Source organism: Pelobates fuscus, chromosome 2 (assembly GCF_036172605.1).
Source record: "Pelobates fuscus isolate aPelFus1 chromosome 2, aPelFus1.pri, whole genome shotgun sequence".
NCBI lineage: Eukaryota > Metazoa > Chordata > Amphibia > Anura > Pelobatidae > Pelobates > Pelobates fuscus.
In genome coordinates this window covers 226485170-226507834 of record NC_086318.1, presented here as the reverse complement: position 1 = coordinate 226507834, position 22665 = coordinate 226485170, and the positions used below count along the sequence as shown (strand labels likewise).

General features: G+C 39.9%; 1 protein-coding gene across 1 annotated transcript in view; it reads left to right on the top strand.

Moving 5' to 3' along the window:
- The first annotated feature begins 266 nt into the window (after positions 1 to 266).
- Positions 267 to 22665, top strand: part of LOC134587104 (mediator of RNA polymerase II transcription subunit 23-like) — a 92181-nt gene continuing 69782 nt past the window's right edge. Inside the window, 9 exon segments of the mRNA XM_063443230.1 lie at positions 267 to 669; positions 2983 to 3014; positions 4578 to 4665; positions 6009 to 6133; positions 7457 to 7568; positions 10279 to 10377; positions 10925 to 11026; positions 13972 to 14041; positions 15568 to 15680. Of these exon segments, the coding sequence (XP_063299300.1) occupies positions 631 to 669; positions 2983 to 3014; positions 4578 to 4665; positions 6009 to 6133; positions 7457 to 7568; positions 10279 to 10377; positions 10925 to 11026; positions 13972 to 14041; positions 15568 to 15680 (780 nt within the window). The 5' untranslated portion in view covers positions 267 to 630.

Sequence of the window (22665 nt, the reverse complement as noted above, 5' to 3'; positions counted from 1 at the left end):
TAAACAAATCCCCCATGTAAGATTCAGGAGCTATTTCAGAATTATACCACACAGTCATAAAATAACACAGAACAATGTACAATTATTGTTATTACTTGTACACTTATTATTGTAGAATTACTTTAACAACAGCAATAATTTCTACGATGGGAAGACAATAGGTAAAATAGGTTAACAAAAAAAAAAAATGATAGGGGGCGCTCAAGGATTCCACTGAGGTCATTAATATTAAGCTTCTCATTTCACATCATATTCAGCCTGCAGTTGGCTGAGCATTCTAGAATTGGAGTCCAAAACGAATACAGTAAGGAGCTCGGAATGGATTCACACTGCAATGGGTAAACTCATTCAACTCGTAACACTCCTTAGCCTGCGGCCAGTCCCAACTGCGCATGTGCGATGACATTTGTGGATCCCATTATGGCGGAAATCGCTTGTTTCCAAGGGGAGTAAAATAAGTGCTGCACCAGGCCACCCGGAGGCTAAAGACCGAAACCCACACTCATGTTGTCTCTTTCTTGATACAATAAACATTTACTAATGTCAAGATTAATTTATTACATGTACCACGGCGCATAGTGCGAGTCCCTGGCATTGCACCACGCTCGGTGGTGTTACACAGCCAGCAATATGGAGACCCAGCTACAAAATATCTTCGAGGAGGTGGTGGTGAGTCCCATGATTTAATTGTCTGATACACAATAAAACAGATATATTAACCACCCAAATAACACAGTTTATGTGTGTACATTCTATTCATTCCAATGTCTGTGTGCTGAATATTCAAATCAACAGACCAACATGTTTCATTGGGACTAGTTAAATAACAGGGTTTATTCACTAAACAGGGAATTCAACCATTGGTTTCCAAAATGTAGGTCAACATAACTATTTCATACCTCTGGCTAAAAGAGACAGCTATAGTCACATCTCATTTTAGTCTGTATTATACTTTGGTGTTTTGTGTTTTTTATTCACCACAGGTAACGATTTTATTCACCACTGGATCATTTTTTTTTTAATTTATATTATTTACTTATGAAATATTTTTACCAGGAAAGATGCATTGAGATTTCTCTCGTTTTCAAGTATGTCCTTGTGCTAATCTAGTGATAGTTATTCCTCAGAGCGTATATGTAAAGGTTGGTGATTATATGATTTTGTGGCTACAAAAGATAGGAGTGAGTTTCTTTTTCTTTTTTCTTTTTTCTTTTTTTTTTTACTAACTAAGCTTTGTTTTGAACAAAAATGCAATTGTTAAACTGACTGAACCACTACAGCTTAATGTAGTTGTTCTGGTTTTCAGGGAAAATACCGTGTTTAAATTACTGCCTGGTAACACCTCTAGTGGCAATCACTGAAACTGCCATTAGAGGTGCTTCTTATTCCAATGCTGCACACTGTGCAGTACCTATGTTCAGCGTCTCCACACTCTTCGTGGAGGCGCTGAGTGTTCCCCATAGAGATGCATTGATTTAATGTATCTCTAAAGTAGATGCCGATTGGCGCAGAGCAGAGTTTTACCGTGCATGCGCAATAGCCTCCAAATATTTTGCTATGGAAAATCATTGGCTTGGCTGAGATCATCAAGATTGATACTCGCCCATGACGCCAGGGCCAACCACGGTGAGACTTCCACGGTATGGAAAAATTGGCGAGTAAAAACACTTTTCCCATGCGATCAGATTGAGGTCGGTCACCTAAACAAACACACACTCACTCACAGGCTGACAGGCGCACACTCACAAATTGTTTTTCTTTTAAGTCCACCCAGCCTCCCTTCCATTCGGGAGAGCTGGAGTGTATCCTTTCCAAGGGGTCCAGTGTAGCTGCTGACATCTTCAAGCTCCTCTTGCTCTGCTCCCTCACGCGCTGTTTAGATGCTGGGGCCATGGTTTATGTCATATTCTGGCTCCCGGTATCACAGCAGGGCACACAAAGGGCAGAGCAAGAACAGGAAGGTTTCAACTCCCTTGTTGCCCACCTAAATTCTCCCTAGGCTGGCTGTTGCAGGGGGAGTGGGCTGACACATATCCAGGATTTATTGAGCCTGACATAGTATACAATATACAAAAGAGATTACAAAATAATTTTTTTCTCATTTTTAGGTATAAAACACTGTATTTAACCAGAGTATCCAAATATCAAAACTGATTAAATGACTTCTTCTAAAACTTTGAAAGAGCAAAGTGGTGTTGACTACACTCTGAATTGTACTTAATTAAATTTCAAATTGCAAAATTAGTAAAGCTGTGACTATATTAAAATTAGAGAGATTTTTGTCCTGACCCAGCATTGTCAGGCAGTCAGTGTTGTGCTAAATGAATAAAGTTGATGTTGATGGGGAAGTCTTAATTCCTCATTATCTATCTGGAGGAAGATTCCAGTGTATGTCAATCCTGTCCTAAATGTTTTGACATTTAACTAGGGTCAGCACTTCGACAATCCAGAATACAGAACCACTGGACCAAGCACTTTATAGTGGCAGCAGTTTGTTTACCTTTTAGACAATGTAACAATTTAATGCGTCTATATAGTTAGCAAACGTCTGTCAAAGTTATCAGCCTTCTTTTTGTGTCGTTCCTCCCCTCTTCATATTGCATTGTTACTGTGGGTTTCTACACTAAAGCTCCCATTTTATGTTTTGGAATATGGTTTAGCTAAATTCCCAGGAATCAGAAAAGTTCAACCATGTCTATTCTACTGTTGAATTACTCAATGCATATTTTTTGCTACACTGTATCTTAAATAATTTTCACATTTATGTACAGATGCATAGATAGTGCTTCCACCTTGCCTCCTTTGCAGTTACAAACTTAAATCTGTCCAGCAGTTATAGCAAGATATCATCATCATCATTAAGGGAAAGCACATGAGGTGTTTTAGTAAATATAAATAACACACAATTTTAAGAGTGTTTGCATAATTGTTATATTGGTTTACATTTCTTTAGCTCTTATTTATTTGTGCTTTATTTTACAGAAAACAGAAGTGATAGAGGAAGCTTTTGCTGGGTGAGATTCTTCTTTTTTTTTGAATTCTTTATTTTTGATGTGCACGTGTAGATTCAAAAATTGCACAATATACAGAATATAACAGAGAATAAAAAAAGTTTGTCGAGTCTAAACAATTGTACATGAAATACTGCACATTTTTTTTTGTAGACATGCATATTGCATATAGGATGAAACATAGCTATAAAACATGTAATGATATTATGAGCATTTAGATGAGGTTCATGGGTGTTGTCTAAAAGATCACCTGAGTGTGTATAGTCAGTTTTAGCAAACTAAGAGACTCGAGGTTGATTCAAGTCCAGGCAACACCAATTGGTAAAGTAAATTGTAACTAAAGATTATACTCCCTCAGCAGATTGGTGTAGCAATGCTATCGGCACAGAGGCAAAAGGGAAAGCCTTAGCCCATACGGTCTTCATATAGGGAAGGAGGTATATAGGCTATCTACTGTGCGGTCTTATGCTGAGTGGATTATGAGTTTTAGGTTAACAGCGGGTGAATGCTACGAGATGATTAAGGTGGTCCCCTTAGCACACGGGCAATTGTAAAACGGGTGAATCAGGGTAGGTAGGCTTGAGTGCTCTAGGGGGAGGATAATAGCCCCCCACGGGGTTCTAATATTTTTACCTGTTGGGTACAGCAATGGGGGGGGGGGGGGTTAGAGCCTGGGTGGGCCTGGAGGACCTTATGGGAGAAGCCCGGTCGTTGTCTGGGTGGGCTGCTCTGTTCTAAGAGCGCGTCCCTCAGCTAGTTACTCCCTTCGGGTTGTCTAAGGATGTAGCTTTGAAAATGATAGAGAAGGGGAGGGGAAACAAGGCATATAATTTGAGAACAAAAACAAGGCACTCAAATGAAGATGCGTTAGCTTTCCCTTACAGTGAGTCCAGGCGGAGTTTCGTGCTCCACATCAGTGTGGTACAGTGGAGTCCAACAAACAAAAAACAGTTGAATGCAAAAACAGTAAAACTTATAGATCTTAGTCACATATTTCAGTGGCGGGTTTTGTGGCCTCCAATGAGGTGGAGAGTCCTGCAACGAGTCTGGTGTTGTCAGGTCGCGTTGTCTGCTGATGCGGCTTGTCTGGCTGACCTGGGTACGAACTCCTTGGCAGTGGTGGGATTCAGTCCGATGGAGGTTGTCGTGGATTCCGCTTGCGGGGCCTTCAAGCCCAGGTGGCCCAGGTAGACGTCCAGATCTTGTGGGCTTTTCACCCGGTAGGCAGTCCCGTTGGCGGTGAATGGTAGCATCCGTGGTGTGCCCCAGCGGTACAGGATGTTGTTTGATCTCAGTATATGTAGACTAGGTTGGAGCATTTTCCGCCAGCTTAGAGTGGTTCTTGTGAGGTCAGGGAATAGTTGTAGTTGTGAGTCTTCAAATGTTAAGGGGGTTTTTCCCCGAGTCGCTGCCAAGAGGGCTGACTTGTCGTGGTGGGTCTGGAATTTGACGATAACATCGGCCATGGGAGATTCTTATTTTATATTTTCTTGTAAATATGCATGACACATTAGTTTTTCTCAGCTGTGTATGCAACAGTGCATATAATTTATTTTTATTTTTCAGTATGTTTATGGACACACCGGAGGATGAAAGAACAAAGCTAATAAGTTGCCTGGGGGCTTTCAGACAGTATTGGAGTGTCCTTCCTCAGGTAAAAGTCAAGTGCTTGATGTTCACACTATATTCCTCTTCCAACCACTCAAAAATATTGCAATATGTAGGTTAGGTTACAGGTAGTTATGATTAGTGATTATTTATTTATTTATTTATTTATTTTTCTCCTTTTTTTAATTTTTTGTGTACTAATTAGTTCAGGATTCTGGGAGTTATAGTCTATGTAACATAAGCGCAGACCTAATTAAAACAATATATTCAAACTTTATTTGTGATCCAAAAAATATAAAAACACACAGAAAGAATACAAAAAGCTAATTTAGGACCGGATCAAATAGGCCTGTTTTATTTGCATGTATATACATTTCTAAGCATCACAAGTCTAAATAATATTGAATGAAAGAGTGTTGCAAAAAAATAATCTAATCAATCCAGAATAGTAAAGGATTGCATATCAGTCACACATGGTAATAAATGAACCAAGAGGAGAGAGACAATAACAAAGAAAAATACCCCCCCCCCCAAGTTTTGGCCACAATCTTTTATCAAGAGTGATATCTGACCCTGAAAGAACAAGGTTATCATTTATTTAACTTTGTGTGCCCTCCAGAAGGAGTAATTTAGTCATACTTCATCTGCCACTTCTCTTCAGCACATAGCTGACAATTGAAATACAATTCCCAGAAATCCTTTTTGTTCCCGTATATTATTTTTTATTGGCATTTATATAGTGCCAACTTATTCTACAACGCTATTTAACAACAGAGACAAACTATTACACTTTTTGTCTGGAGCGATAGGTTCTCGAGGAGCCTGCTCAAACGAGCTTACAATCTCGATTAGGTCAGGTATAAAAACTCAGTAGGAAAGGTAGCGTTCACGATGCCATCCAGGGGATACGGTTGGAAAACGGCAGAATTGGAGAATGTAGATGTGTGGATCCACTAATTAAGTTGAGAAAGTAAGAGATACTTGAGAACTGAGTTACCCTTATATGCCATAGGCTATTCTGAAGACATGGGTTTTAAAGGACATCTTAAAGAATTAAGGACTGGGAGAGCAGAAAGCAGGCTGATCTATAGGAATGGAGTCACCCAAGGGAAGTCCTGTAATTACTATAGAAAGTATTGTGTAAGCAGCAGTCACAGCCTGGCATTTTGGAAAGCTGTTTTTATTTATTTATTTTTATTTATAAATATTTGTTTTTGCATATATATGTATAATGAATTAAAGGGATTATTGTTTAATCAAACACTGAAAATCACCTATAATTTATTGATGTAATGTGATCATTTTTTTTTTCTTTGTTTATTACTAATGAGTAACGCGAGCACTGATGAGTGGTCCTTATCTAAAACCTTTTTTTTTTTTTGTACTCAGGAGTCCCATGAACAATGTGTCCAGTGGGTTGTAAGGTTTATTCATGGGCAACACAGTCCAAAACGAATTTCATTTCTCTATGACTGTTTAGCAATGGCTGTTGAAACTGGACTTCTTCCACCAAGGTATGTTCCTAGTGCTTTTATATGTTCTAATCTGGATGAATTATGTATATGTTAATTTATAGGGTTTGAAGTAGAAGTAAAGCAAGAAATATATTGATGCTTGAAAGCAAAATTTGTCATCATTTGCTTTGTAATTTTAACTGAGTCTATAGATAGTGACATTGCAGCTTGGGGTGCAGCTATGGTAAATTATATTTGCTTAATGCTGTCCCTTGTGGACACTATCTTCTTACTTCTGATCCTGGAGATATATCCACCTGCTTGAGACTCTGATGTCTGATTTTCTGTTATAAAAGTACATTTGTTTGAGTGATACATGGTGCAACAGTTAAAGTCCTTTAACCTTTCCTGGCAATTTTTACCTTGCAATCCATGAACCAGTTTTGTGGCCCTTCTCTGAACTCTCTCCAAAGTATCAATATCCTTCTTGAGATATGGTCTCCAGTACTGCGTACAATACTGCAGTGTTCTGTACAATGGCATGACCACTTCCCTCTTTCTACTGCTAATACCTCTCCCTATACATCTAAGCATTCTGCTAGCATTTCCTGCTGCTCTATTACATTGTCTGCCTACCTATAAGTCATCTGAAATAATTACTCCTAAATCCCTTTCCTCAGATGTTGAGGTTAGTAGGATATCAAATATCCTATACTCTGCCCTTGGGTTTTTACGTCCAAGGTGCATTATCTTGCACTTATCCACATTAAATGTCAGTTGTCACAGCTCTGACCATTTTTCTAGTTTACGTAAATCATTTGCCATTTGGCTTATCCCTCCTGGAACATCAACTCTGTTGCAAATCATAGTATCATCAGAAAAAAGACACATCTTACTACCAATATCACTTAGAAAAATATTGAGAATTCGTCAGAATCCCTGAGTTACCCCACTGGTAACAAGACCTTCCATTGAATATAATCCATTGAGTACAATCCTCTATTGCCTGTCACTCAACCACTGCCTAACCTAAGAATGGTTTGCAACTTACCTGGGTCACACCAGGTGTCCACCACCACCTCCTATGGTGCTCAAAGCATCTGCAGGGAACTATTATTTGCACCATTGAGCCAAGTCCTGCAGTAGGGTGAGAGAGTTAGCTGAGAACTGTCAGTAAATCTGGCCCTGCATGGCTAGGCTTAGCTCATTGGCAGAGCTAGTGGCTGTAATGAGCACATGGCAGGACCCAGGTAAGTTGTCAAAATTGGTGCTCATAGTGTTTCATTAATAGAGTATGACACTACTATTCCAAAATATTGTTGGTATCCAAATCTTGTTATTCATCAGGAACTATTTTCCTATTTTTCTCTCTTTATTTTGTAGAATGGTCTGTGAGTCTCTAGTTAACTCAGACACCCTGGAATGGGAAAGAACACAGCTATGGGTATTAACATTCAAACTTGTCCGGAAGATTATTGGTGGCGTTGATTACAAGGTAACTATATTTGAAGGTTATGTTTATTATAATACACCAACACGCACACACACATCTATACTTTTTGTAATTAAGTATATTCCTAGAGTTTGATAAAATATGCTGCCTGGGAGTGTGTTCCAAAATGTTTAACAGAGTAAATTTTAAATTTTGTTTTGACTTCACTAACTGAGCTATCTGCAGCTGGTTTATATGTCCAAGTAAGCTGATGTATTAGCTTACATTCATCAAATGTATACAGATTTTATAGATAACATTGCTTGAAATCCATGAAAAAAACCTTGCCAAGTCTGCATACATGGTACATTAAAGTGACTGCTTCACTGATGGATCTTCCTCATTGAGCATTGTGTAGTAAATGTCTGTATCCTGATTATCTGCTTGAAATTATTTTGTCACCTCTGAGGACCAGTAACATTTCATGCTCTTCAGACAATCTAAAAATATGTAGACGTAAGGTCCCTATAGGGTGTCCTCCAAACTGTGAGGGCCTAACCCTAGTAACAGCAGAAAAACGGGAACCAAAATGTTCGGAGTGACACAATAATTAGAGCCAAGTAAATAACTGGAAAGTGTTCAAGACAACGAAAAAGAAAACTGAAATGGTGAAAGAAAAACACAAAAGCAAACGATCCGCAGCCCAAAATCCCTATTTCCCACACCCCCGCTGTCAAATTAAATCACCATCACCATAGTAGCCCAAAAGAATAAATAAATAAAGTGTAAGGACGCGCGTTTCGGCGCTTTGGAATGCGCCTTCGTCTGGGGCTAATCATAGTTAGTTTGACAGTGGGGGTGTGGGAAATAGGGATTTTGGGCTGCGGATCGTTTGTTTAGCTAGGGTTGAGCTCTTAGTTTACAGTTTTCATGCCATTGTACAGAACACTGGTGAGACCTCACTTGGAGTACTGTACGCAGTACTGGAGACCGTATCTCCAGAAGGGTATTGATACTTTAGAGAGAGTTCAAAGAAGGGCTACTAAACTGGTTCATGGATTGCAGGATAAAACTTACCAGAAAAGGTTAAAGGATCTTAACATGTATAGCTTGGAGGAAAGAAGAGACAGGGGGGATATGATAGAAACATTTAAATACATAAAGGGAATCAACACAGTAAAGGAGGAGACTATATTTAGAAGAAGAAAAACTACCACAACAAGAGGACATGGTCTTAAATTAGAGGGACAAAGGTTTAAAAATAATATCAGGAAGTATTACTTTACTGAGAGGGTAGTGGATGCATGGAATAGCCTTCCAGCTGAAGTGGTAGAGGTTAACACAGTAAAGGAGTTTAAGCATGCGTGGGGTAGGCATAAGGCTATCCTAACTATAAGATAAGGCCAGGGACTAATGAAAGTATTTAGAAAATTGGGCAGACTAGATGGGCCGAATGGTTCTTATCTGCCGTCACATTCTATGTTTCTAAGCTAGAAACCAGATGACACCTTTATCTGTTCGTTTAGGAATGTCCTAATATCCCTTCAAACTCACTGGATCACTAGCATTGTAACCTTTGAGGCGATAGGGGTTTTATTTATTGAGCCTTACTTTGAGGACTTCAGGTTGAGCACTTTTTAAGAGTACTTGGGTGGGACGGTCTATGGCGCATAGCGTATGAGTCAGTTTTACTGCTTTAGGACTTCTACAGGTTTAGAATACATCAACCTCTACCACCGTAATTTTAGTACTTCTTGCCGTCTCACCTTGTCCTCATAGGCTCATTATCCCCCTCCACTCAGAACGTGGCACATGTGTCTCCTATTAGACTTTAGAGGCCAGTGTCTCTAGGCAGCCCGTTTACCCAGCAATATCTCCTCTTACAGAGAATCCTTAACAGACTTTTCGGTAGGGGTTTGTACACACCCACTCACCCATACTTGTCTCTTTAAGGATATTCTTGTCCCTACTTTACCATTTTTTTTCTCCTACTTCTTTAACAACTTAGACATAGCATGTATGATTTTTTTTTTTTTTAAAGGTCACTTCAACCATAATCTAGCATTGGCATACGTTCTTCTGAGTATAGTTTAGTAGACATACCACATATGGTTCTCCAAGCTATGCAATATAGGTGATTTCTACCCCATATCTAGCATTGGCATACATGTGTATGTTCTTCTCAGTATTTTTATTAGAATTCCTTTTGTCATTTTCTTTCTTTCACAATTTCAGGAGGGAGCACACATGCAAGGGAGGATAGGAAGATATATACATGCTTCCCTTTGCAAGCATGCTTCCAGATTCCGTTTTCAATGACCACTTCTAAAAGCAGAAGAGGCCAAATGTATCAGCATAAGATAAAGATTTATTTTTAATATAACAGATTGTTTTCATTAACCTATCTGTAGCACAATAACCTATTGTTGTACCATATATCTTTAGCAAACAAGAAAGCATAAAAAAATCTTAACCTTTGTATGAGCGATTACATACTTGACAACAATCCTTGATACTGCTTAAAGTCCATATTCACAGCTAATTAGTTTGTTATAATGTTGTAATAACTATTGCAAATAAAGAATATTTAGGCTGTCCAGTATTAAAGGGCAATTTGTGATTATCATTAATTACAAAGTAAACGGCTTAAAGATCACTCAACTGGTTATAAGTAATGTGCATATTCATTTTGTTATATGTTTGAAGTATGCACCAATATAGGTTATGCTCCGATATAGTATTTCTTATTTTGTTTTCTTTCTTTGTTCCTCAGGGTGTGCGAGATCTATTAAAAGTGATACTGGAAAAAATTCAAACTGTTCCAAACACTGTCAGCTCTGCAGTTGTACAGCAACTACTAGCAGCAAGAGAGGTAACAGTTGTATGACTAGTTAGAAACTGTATAGTGAAATTACTTTTACACAATGAAATATAAAAATAAATCTAATGCACTGGGCTGTAGTCTAAAACAAATCAAACTCACTAAAAATATACTTTTATTTTAGTACAAACAAATGTTATTGTTGATGAAGGACCGATCAAATTACAGTATTGAAAAAAAAAAAAAAAAAACTATTCACCAATACCTATCATATATTCTAGCTACTGGAGTTGCAAGGGTTCCTCACTGCACAAACTTCTGTTGGTACATGCTAATTATTGGTCTGGCAGTGTATTCAGGGTTTTAATGTCTGTAACCTCTGCACATAAGGTCAGATTGTGAGGGGGAAAAAACAAGAGCGTTCCATGTTGTGTAAGAAAAGAGGTTGGTTCCCCTTTAACCTTGACCATCAAGGTTTAGTCCATTTACTGTTTTTGTGCATATGTTTGATTCCACTTCACTGTTCTCAGGTTCTGAATCCACTTCCACTGAACTGTAATCTGTTCACAAGTATAATGTGGCATGTTTCTTTATTTAGGTTGTAGCCTATATCTTGGAAAGGAATGCCTGCCTTCTCCCTGCCTACTTTGCAGTGACTGAAATCCGCAAGCTCTACCCTGAAGGGAAACTCCCACATTGGGTAAGTGTTTGGCTTCATGGAACAGGCATATTTTTAAAATCAAAATAATACATTTTGAAACCTTTTTATAAAGCTCTGCTTCACTAAAAAAAACTAAGCACTCTTGATGCATCCATGTTAAGGATTCGCAGAATGGACTGGTCACCAGAAGATAATTTCACTGGCACACTGGCTTCTAATGTACTGTTAGTGGCAACAGTGACCCAAGCAGAACAGATACTTGTTAGTGTATTGTTAGGGAGAGAACATTCGGAAAGGTATTTCTAATATATTCCACAATCTGCTCAAATTCTAACGTATGGGGAAAGCATATACCAAGCAATAGGAAGGGACTTGGGGGAGAAATTGGAAGGAGGGGCCTGATAGAAAATATGTGAGGCAGCTCGAACAGTTTCCATCTGGTTAGGGCTCCAAGAACAAATGTTTAAAATACTTATAAGGTGGCACACCACTCAACTAAAGATTTTAAGATGGGTAAAACCCAAAATAACTCTTGTTGGAGAAATTGCAGTTCGAAGGGGACATATAAATATATATGGTGGGATTGCCCCTAGCCTAGGTCATTCCCTATTGGGAAAGGGTTAAGGATTTACTGTCTCAAATTTTTCACAGGCCTTTTGTTTTTGATCCATGGGTTTTCCTTCTATCCAAAACTATTTATAACTCTCAAGCTCTCAAAGACTGTGGACTTTGGCGGCTGGCTGGTAACATTCCAATGTTTCTATTATGGCTAGGGTTAGGAGTAAAATGACTGATAATTATTTATTTAATGAACAAGCTTACTGCAATAGTCCATAATTCTATGAAGACCTTCACAAGGGTGTGGGTGCCATGAGAGGAATAGTTATGGTTTTGTGATGGGTACCTTGGTTTGTTTAGATTTTGGGTTTTGTTTGCTTTTTAGTTGTCTTTTACTTGCTTTATTTTGATTTTTTTTTCTATTTTTGTGCTGTGGGTATGCTAGATGGATGATGGCTATGAACTGTACTAGTTCGTTTACCTTGGCATTGCTCTGTAGCAGTTTTTTGGGGCATATGTTGCTAATCCAAAATGTTTTGGATCTCTGGTCACTTGTCTTTTGTAGTGGATCATCTATTTTATGTGGGCATGCATTACAATTCTCTTTGTAGTTGTGTAATAACGATTGATACACATTAGTCATGCCAAATAAAAGGTTCTATACATGGGCATCCGCAGGAATCTTTCCAGGGGGGGCGGCCATAATTATAATGACATCCATGTTTGGCCCCTTTTTGACAGTGTCATGAAGGGGAGGGGCATAGTCATTATCACATAAAGCCAGGGTAAATAGTGTTTTCACAACTATGGTGTCAGGAATACATTCCTGACACTATAGTGTTCCTTTAAGCAAATTAAAGGAACATTCTGGTCACCATAACAACTTCATCTAACTGAAAATATGATGCCAGGAGGCCCCTGGGTGCTCTCTTTCCTTTAAGGGGTTAAACTGCTCTCAAATGGTTTAACCCTCCAGATCTCCAGGTTGCTCAGTGGTATTCGGCTTCTGAAACGGAGTGTCAGGAAGTGCAGATTGACGTCAGGCATGGGTGCCACTGATTGGCTAGAGTCAGCTGACGCTCTAAGCCAATCGCTAGTTCCCAGTTCATAAAAATGTTTTACTTTTTGTGAATGGGAAGCTACTGATTGGCTTAGAGTGCCAGCTGACTGCTCTAGACAATCAGCAACACCCCTACCCAACGACACTCTTTGCTTCCTGACACTCAGTAAATAAGACACATTAACAATGAGATTTATTTTTACCTGGGAAGATGAGAAGGTCCAAAGTTTCCCTGCCAGGGCCAGGTTCCAGTGGAGAGATCACTTTACTTGTCCTTCTTACTCAAATCTCCTTTTCTTCTTCATTTGACACAGTCTTCTTATTCTTCTGACACTGTCTTCTCTACTCCTTGGCTTCTTTTGCTCCTTTACCTTTCTGCTTCTTTTGCTCCTTTACCTTTCTGCTTCTTTTGCGCCCTCCTGCTTCTTTCCCTTCCAGCTCCTTGCTGCCCCTTTCTGCTCCTTGCTGCCCCTTTCTGCTCCTTGCTGACCTTCCTGCTCATTTCTGTTCCTGCTCCTTCTCCTACTTTACGTTCCTTTCTGCTCCTTTTCCTACTTTACCTTTGTGCTCCTTCTGATTCTTTTTGCTCCTTTACCTTTGTGCTCCTTTTGTCCCTTCCTGTCCCTTGCAGACCCTTCCTTCTTCTTGCAGACCCTTGTTGCCCTTTCCTGCTTCCTGCTCCTTGCAGGCCCTTCCTGCTCCTTGCAGGCCCTTCCTGTTCTTTTCTGCTCCTTCTATCCCTTTCTGCTCCTTCTATCCCTTTCTGCTCCTTCTATCCCTTTCTGCGTATTTCTGTTCCTTCTCCTACTTTACCTTCCTGCTTCTTGCCGACCCTTCCTGAATGCTGCCCCCCATCCCTCACTTACCTAATCTGTAGGTTGCCCCCCCATCCCACACTTACCTGATCTGTAGGCTGTCTCCCATCCCACACTTACCTGATCTGTAGGCTGTCTCCCATTCCTCACTTACCTGATCTGTAGGCTGTCTCTGCAGTCTGGGAGTTGCTGGCTGCACTCTGTGCTGCTCCCCTGCGGATTCAGTAAGGAGAGAGAAGCAGGGATAAGATGTAGCTTCCTATTCTTGCCTTTCTCCACACACAGCACCCAGCGCCGGTATTGCAGTGTATTATCAATCTCGAAATACCGGTTCAAACTGAAAAATCCAGGACGGGGCAAGTGTCTCCCCTTGCCCCCCTGCGGACGCCCATGGTTCTATGAGTGAAAATGACTCCAAAAAGTTCTGAACTTAAAATGAAAAATTCTATTATATGTACATGTACTAAAAAGAGATTTAAAAATCCCAGTGGACCACAAGATCTCAAAGATTAAAACATTGGATTTAATTTTCTTTTTTTCACTTTTTTCAGTTGTTGGGAAATCTGGTATCAGACTTTGTGGACAGTTTTCGGCCTACAGCACGAATCAATTCAATTTGCGGTAAGAAGTTGATCTTTGAATTATTAATTAAAAAGTATAAAATCACTAAAGCAGACACAGGAAAAAGAGTTCTCATATGTTTTGCATAGAGTGATACTTTGTGAAGACTTTATGCAGGGAATGAGAGGACAGGGATGTGTTTTTGTTTTTCTTTTCACAAAGCAACTGTGTCCCACCCCAAAATTATCATACGGTATTATGCGATTTCCTTGCATATAGTTCTAGTTAACGAGGTATGAGACTCTGAGATGCCTTCATTGTTCATATTTTCAAACTAGTTATTTTACTACTACCACTCAATACCACATAAAGAGAAACTAAATTAAAAACTGTCCTAATTAGAAAAATGATGTGTAAGGCAAGATGCTTCCAATGCTAATGGAGTAGGAAAGGGACATTGGATTTAAGTGGTCACTGTAGATGCTTTAACATTTTCATCTCATAAGTGCGATTCCTCCTGCCAGTGTTAAAAGAAAAAGGACATTTCTAGTGTCGAGAAGGATTTTTTTGTTGGTTGCAAAATTGGAAAACTGTATTTTTTGCCATCTTTTGGATCGCAGAATCGGATATGAGAGAGGCTGAACTTAATTAACTTTTTTTTTTTTCTTCAGCCTTTGTATCTATGTAACTATGTAAAAAATTTTGATCAGTTTAACCCTGATCCCCCCCTCCCTCTGGGGAGTCTCATTTAGCATCATTAAAAATGGATTTACACTGAACAGATGGTTGGCAACAACACTATCTAATCATTTTAATCAGTGAAGCAGTTACAGTACCTACAGTATCTCTTTATATTACAGGGGGTTGGAAGATGCTTTGGATGTCCTTCACCAATAGACAAACCCCTCATATTAATTATTCAGGCAGGTCAACTGCCAAGATATAAACTAAACATTGACTTCATATTTACAGAACATTTGAAGACCTACATAAAATTAACCAGTTGCAATCCTACAGTTGGACATGTGAAGCTGGGCCTGGCTCCTTTAAGCATATATAGTGGTATTAGATCTGAATTGCACTGTTCTGGCAATGGGTTCAAGAGTTCTTACTGAAATGTTTGACGATACCCCTATTTAATCCGAACTTATGTTTATCCATTGTACTAATGCCCATCCTTATTAATCCCAAAAAAAATCTATTTTGAGATGCATGCTAAATGATGTCAAATCCCTGATGCCTGCCTCTTCACCAGAGCTTTGAAAAAAATAATGGAAATCTACAATACTATGAAGATTGCTGAGCTCATGGTTTGAATATATATCAAGTGTACTTCAGTATAATGAAGAATCTTTTTCTGCTTAACTTAATCAGTTACTTTCTGCAGTACGTCTCAACTTCTCATATTAGGCCTATTCTCCACATCTCTCCCACTGTCCTGATTCCATCTCCTCTCCCCCAGTCATTTGTCAGATAAGATGCTTGTCCTTCACAGTTTTTAGTTTTTTTTTTAATTTTTCATTTATATAACCTTAATCATGTAGAACTGTAACCATTTTTTATTTTTTTTATTTCATTTTGTGCAGGGCGTTGCAGTCTTCTACCTGTGGTGAACAATTCAGGCGCTATCTGTAACTCCTGGAAACTGGATCCACTGACACTGCGTTTCCCTTTAAAAGGACTTTTGCCCTATGATAAGGTATAACTTCTTTAGCCATGATGATTTTATAGCTTTAAACACATCTGCTATTTCTATACCCAGGCATGAGAATGCTACAGAATACAAAAGCAACTTCCCTGTGTTTTGTTAACTTGCGTTATATGAATCTCAAATATGTTCGCATGTTTATGCATATATGTGTATTTTTAATCATGCATACTCTTATCAGCAGTGTTACACCATCCCTACAAATGCAAAGACACTTCCACAGGGAAGACAATTTTGCAGATGTACTGTTTAGTGCAACCGTTGTTTGTCTTACATCAGTCCTATAATTGCTGGTGGTGCTGCTAGTCTGTACTAATTCTTTCCATTTCAGTGCATTAAGTCACAGTCTGGTCAATCTTAGTCCTGTGCATATCCTACCAAGACACTTTCCAGCCCAACTTAGTCTTCATCCTGTTCTGGAGTCAGTCTCTTTATATTCTAGCCTATCAATAAGCAATAAAATCCCAGCAAATTACAACAGAAAGGGGATCAACCGGCCATCAAAAGTGGCTGTCTGTTAGGCATTGCTCAGATTCCCGTAGAATAAAGCATGAACGTGTGGCTGTATGTGTAAATATTTTCATTAATGAATTAATAATTGAATATGTCCAGAGCCACTTATAGTTTTGTCTGACATACAATAGTAGGGTGGATACCGCATAGAAAGGTAAAAAAAATTGTCTAGTATTCTAGTCCTTGATTTGTGGCTGTAAGAAATGTATCTACACTGAACAAAATTATAAACGCAACACTTTTATTTTTGCCCCCATTTTTCATGAGCTGAACTCAAAGATCAAAGACTTTTTCTATGTACACAAAAGGCCTATTTCTCTCAAATGTTGTTCACAAACCTTATAAATCTGTGTTAGTGAGCACTTCTCCTTTGCCGAGATAATCCATCCACCTCACAGGTGTGGCATATCAAGATACTGATTAGATAGCATGATTATTGCAAAGGTGTGCCTTAGGCTGGCCACAATAAAATGTGCAGTTTTATCACACATGATTCAGAGAAATTGGCAGTACATCCAACCGGTCTCACAACCGTAGATCATGTGTAACCACACCAGCTCAGGACCTCCACATCCAGCATCTTCAGCTCCAAGATCGTCTGAGACCAGCCACCCGGACAGCTGCTGCAACAATCGGTTTGCATAACCAAAGAATTTCTGCCCAAACTGTCAGAAACTGTCTCCGGGCAAATTCTCACATTCTCACATTCTATGGCGTCTGGCACTTTGGAGAGGTGTTTTTTCTTTACTATACAGGGCAGATGGCAGTCAGCGTGTATGGCGTCGTGGGTGAGCGGTTTGCTGATGTCAACATTGTGGATCGAGTGGCCCATGGTGGCGGTGAGGTTATGGTATGGGAAGGCGTATGTTGTGGACAACGAATACAGTAAAACTGCACATTTTAACCCCTTAAGACCGGAGGGCGTACTATTACGTCCTTTTAAAAGCGGCTCTAAACGCCGCAGGGCGTAATAGTACGCCCTCCGGTTTTTAGTAACTTACCCGGTCGCCGGCGGTCCCACGCCGGCGATCGCGGTTGGGGGGACTCCCAGGGAGCCCCCCCGCGGCACATCTTCCTCCTCCGGTCCCTCCCGGTCATGTGAGAGTGAGGTCCTTGCGAGGACCTCACAATCACATGGCCGGTATAGCTGGCTTCTGTATTGCCAGCAGGGGGACCAACTGTAATGACAGTTGGTCCCCCTGCTGGCTGAAAATCAAATAAAAATAATGTTAAAAGTGTAAAAAAAATTTTTTATACTTATATATATATATATATATATATATATATATATATATATATATATATGTATATATTATATATATATGATCTAAGTATATATATATATACACATATACATACACACACATACACCGTCTAGGTGTATTTTAATATTAATATATAATTATATATATATTAATATCAAATTACACGTAGACTGATACTGATTAAATATATATATAATTATTGTTATATATATATTTATAAATAATATAAAAAAAAAAAATATGTAAATACGTAAAAAAATAAAATAAAAAAAATAATTAAAAATAAAATATTAAATATATAGATGTTTTATTTTGTTCTAACTGTATTGTGATATTAATATATATATTTATATCAAAATACACGTAGAACGAAATAATATATATATCTATATACATAAATATATACGTATATATCACTATATATATACCTATATATATATATAAATAAAAATATTGAAAAAAATATATATATACGTATATATACACATATGTGTATATATATACATATATTAATTCTACACATATATTTATGTAATAATTTTACATAATTGGGTATCCTAATTAATTACAATTAACGGGACCTGCCTGACCACCCATGCCGAAAGTATAGGGAATTTAATTTGCTAGCACTATATTTAACCCTATAACTTTCCAAGACACCATAAAACCTGTACATGGGGGGTACTGTTTTACTCGGGAGACTTCGCTGAACACAAATATTAGTGTTTCAAAACAGTAAAATGTATTACAACCATGATATCGCCAGTAAAAGTGAAGTTTTTTGCATTTTTCACGCACAAACAGCACTTACACGGACGATATTATTGCTGCAATACTTTTTACTGTTTTGAAACACAAATATTTGTGTTCAGCGAAGTCTCCTGAGTACAACAGTACCCCTCATGTACAGGTTTTATGGTGTTTTCAAAAATTACAGCGTCAAATATAAGGCTTGTGTTTAATTTTTTTCACATAAAAATTCGCCAGATTGCTTACGTTGCCTTATGACCCTATGGTAGCCCAAGAATGAAAATTACCCCTATGATGGCATACCATTTGCAATAGTAGACAACCAAAGGTATTGCAAATGGGGTATGTCCAGTCTTTTTTAGTAGCCACTTAGTCACAAACACTGGCCAAAATTGGCGTTTTTTGCATTTTTCACACACAAACAAATACGAATGCTAACTTTGGCCAGTGTTTGTGACCAAATGGCTACTAAAAAAGACTGGACATCGCTTATTTGCAATACCTTGGGTCGTCTACTATTGCAAATGGCATGCCATTATGGGTGTAAATTTATTTCCTGGGCTACTATACAGTCTCAAAGGCAACGTAACCAATCTGGTGAATTTCAATTTCAAATGTAACACGCTATATTTGACCCTGTAACTTCCCAAAACACCATAAAACCTGTACATAGGGGGTACTGTTTTACACGTGAGACTTTGCTGAATACAAATATGTGTATTTTATTGCAGTAAAAGCAAAAAGTATTATGACATTGACAGTTAAAATGTCATGTAGAACGAAAAAAAAAAAAATCTTATTTTCTCCCATTTTTTTCATATTAAATTATGTTTCATAGCTAAATATTTGATATTAAATGAAAGCCCTGTTTCCCCTGAATAAAATGATATATAATAAGGGGGGGTGCATTTAATATGAAAGAGGTGAATTACGGTTGGACAGACATATAGCGCAAATGCCAGGTTTTGTTTATGTTTTGTTTCGTTCACAACTTGTACATTTGGCTGCGGTGTTAAGGGGTTAAAGTGGCCTTTTATTGTGGCCAGCCTAAGGCACACCTGTACAATAATCATGCTGTCTAGTCAGCATCTTGATATGCCACACCTGTGAGGTGGATGGATTCTCTCGGCAAAGGAGCAGTGCTCACTAACACAGATTTAGACAGATTTGTGAACAATATTTGAGAGAAATAGGCCTTTTGTGTACATAGAAAAAATATTCGATCTTTGAGTTCAGCTCATGAAAAATGGGGGCAAAAATAAGTGTTGCGTTTATAATTTTGTTAAGTGTATATTTAAATTTAACTACATACAAGTTGTAGTGCCACCCTATGTGTTTTTCTTTTTGTGACTATGACAGGCTTGCTATCTGAAGTCTATATCTAAAAGATTAGGGGATAATGTGGCTTCGACACCGACTAAGATGGCTGCTTAGAGTCTGAGCTCCGCTACACCTCACCCCTATGAAGCGATCTCCCATACGCAATAGAACACAAATGGGCCGTAGCCGCCGCACAGATAACCCACAGACCCCCAAGAACCCGCACTCAAACCCACAGCAGGGGCCGATGGATGGTTTTCTGCAGCCGCCTCGTGAACCACCGGGTGAGACTGAGAACCCGGGCCCAAGCCCGACCACGCGGTTACCTACCTCGATGGCAAGTGGCGACTCCCCAGCCTTGGACCGGATCAGCACCGAACTGAGGACCATGGCAGCTGCCATGGCTGCCATGGCTACTAAGGCTGATCTCCTCACCCTCACCACCACGATCCAAGACGCCATGAGAGCTGAGATGGCTGGGCTGCGGTCGGAAGTGGGAGAGCAGGCAGGCCGTATACAGGCCTTGGAACACTCTACTACCTCACAGGCTGCACAGCACGCGGCTACCGACCTTGCTGTCTCCAGACAGGGAGACTTAATCCTCCACATGCGACGGCACTTGGAGGATTTGGATAATAGGGGCCGGAGGCACAATATCAGGATCCGGGGGATCCCGGAGACTGAAGGGAGGGAGAATCCCCAAGACCTACTCACGGAGCTCTTCACGAGCATACTGGGCGCAGAAGCTCCTCAAACGTTTGCTTTTGAACGTGCACATAGAGCATTACGACCACGGGCAGCGGATGATGGCCCAAGAGATATGATCTGTTGCCTCCAATCCTTCCCTGTTAAGGACATGATCATGAAAAAGGCTAGGACACAGCCCACATGGCTCTTCCACGGTACTCCTATATCCCTATATAATGATCTTTCTCCACTCACTCTGGAAGCAAGGAGGGCGCTCCGGCCGGTGACAACAATGCTCCGCGCAAACAACATCACCTACAAGTGGGGATTCCCTTTTGCATTGATGGCACACCACCACAATACCTGGATATCGGCTAGATGGCCTGAGGACGTTCCACGGTTCCTACAAGAGCTTAATCTACCACCTACTCCGGTCATGAATTGGATCCTAGGCCCTCAAGGGCAGGAACCTAGGCAGAGGGGTGCTCCCCGCAGACGCGGAGGCGGATCTCCTATGGGTCGTCCATACCAGCGTCGTCGACAGGGCTCCGGGGACCAAGCTGAGTAAGTACTGTCCTCCCCTACCTGGGTCACCCCTTGCGCCTACTAAGCTGGGTCCGCACCACCCCCCCCCCCCCCCCGTGTGACATTGGAGCCTCCTGGGCCAAAGGTATCATCACAGGGCTGATGTGGTTACACTCTATTTGTTTGGGGGGTGTGGGTACTGGGGGTTCCGGGGCACCGTCCCTATGCAGTAATCCTTATGCCTGTATTGTACCCCTTGCCCCCTGCCAGGACAGTGTCAACGTGGGGGCAACCGGATCCTGGAATCGCAGGACTGCACTTCTGGACGCTGGGGGTTTTGGGAGGGGGTCTTGAGGCGGCATGCATTGGACTATAATTGCAGGCATGGTTGATGTGGGGACTTATGCCTACGATGTGTTTTACTCTGTGACTGGGTCTCACCACTCCCCCATATGCTCTTGTTTGCCCCCCCCCCCCCCCCACCTCTTTTTCCTCTCCCCCGCCTAGACAAAAGGTATCAAACGTCAGGAATAAAAAATACAAGCCACATACAATACGTATAAAAATAAATAAATAAAAAGAGGAATAAAGAGAAAAGAAAGAGAAAGGGAAGGAAAATAATAATAAATAAACGACCCCTCTATAAAAATTCACACTGTAAGCAAGACTTAGGATATATTATTCAGAGCGATATAGGATACGCCAGAATATGCATGTCTCCCCCCCCCCCCCCCCCCCTTCCCCCCCCCTCCTATAAATAAATAAAGCAAAAAAAAAAAAAAAATACTATGCAAAAAAGGAGAAAAAAAAAATCTATATAAAAAATAAAAAATAAAAATCAATAAATATTCCCTGGAATTTCCCCCCCCCTCCTCCCCCAGCTACCGCATTATCAGCTTACCATCTATTGCGCACTGTACTTTCTATTTTTACATTTTGTAACTAGGGCTGGAGTGCCCCCTACACGGGCGTGCTTGCACATGGGTCTCACTACTTTCCACCCACCCTTTTATATCGTTATGGTTTCTTATTATGCTCACAGTACCATGTCTCTAGCGGTACTCACAGCGTTGTATATCCAGCGACACTTTGAATACTGTCACCAATGGTACTCACGGTATTGTATCTTCAATGACACTCACAGTGCTCTGTCTCCAATAGCTTTCACAAGGTTGAGTCTCCAGTAACATACTCAGTACAGTGTCACCAGTAATACTCGCAGTATTGTATCTCCAGCAATGCTCACAGTAACATGTCTCCGGTAATGCCCACAGTACTGTGTCTCCAGTAATACTCACGGTATTGTGTCTTCAGTAATACAGCAGTGTATAGCCAGTAAAGCTCACGGTACTGTATCACTATATCCTTTGTACTGTTCACAGTATTGTGTCTCCAGTAATGCTCACAGTAATGTACCCTCACTAATACTCACAGTATTGAGTCTCCAGTAATGCTCACAGGATTGTATCTCCAATAATGCTCATAGTAATGTGTCTCCAATATTGCTCAAAACATTGTACCTTATGTAACACTCACAGTTTTGTGTCTCCAGTAATGTTCACAGTAATGTATCTCCAGTAATACTCACAGTATTGTGTCTCCAGTAATGCTCACAGTCCTATGTCTCAAGTAACACTCACGGTAATGTGTCTTCAGTAACACAGCAGCGTATAGCCAGTAATGCACACGGTACTGTGTCACTGTATTGTCTGTAGCACTCACGGTATTATGTCTCTAGTAATGCTCACAGTAATGTGTCTCCAGTAATACTCACAGTATTGTGTCTCCTGTAATGCTCACAGTATCATGTCTCCAATAATGCTCACAGTATTGTGTCTCCAGTAATGCTCATAGTAATGTATATCCAGCAATTCTCATAGTATTGTGCCTTCTGTAACACTCACACAACTGTGTCA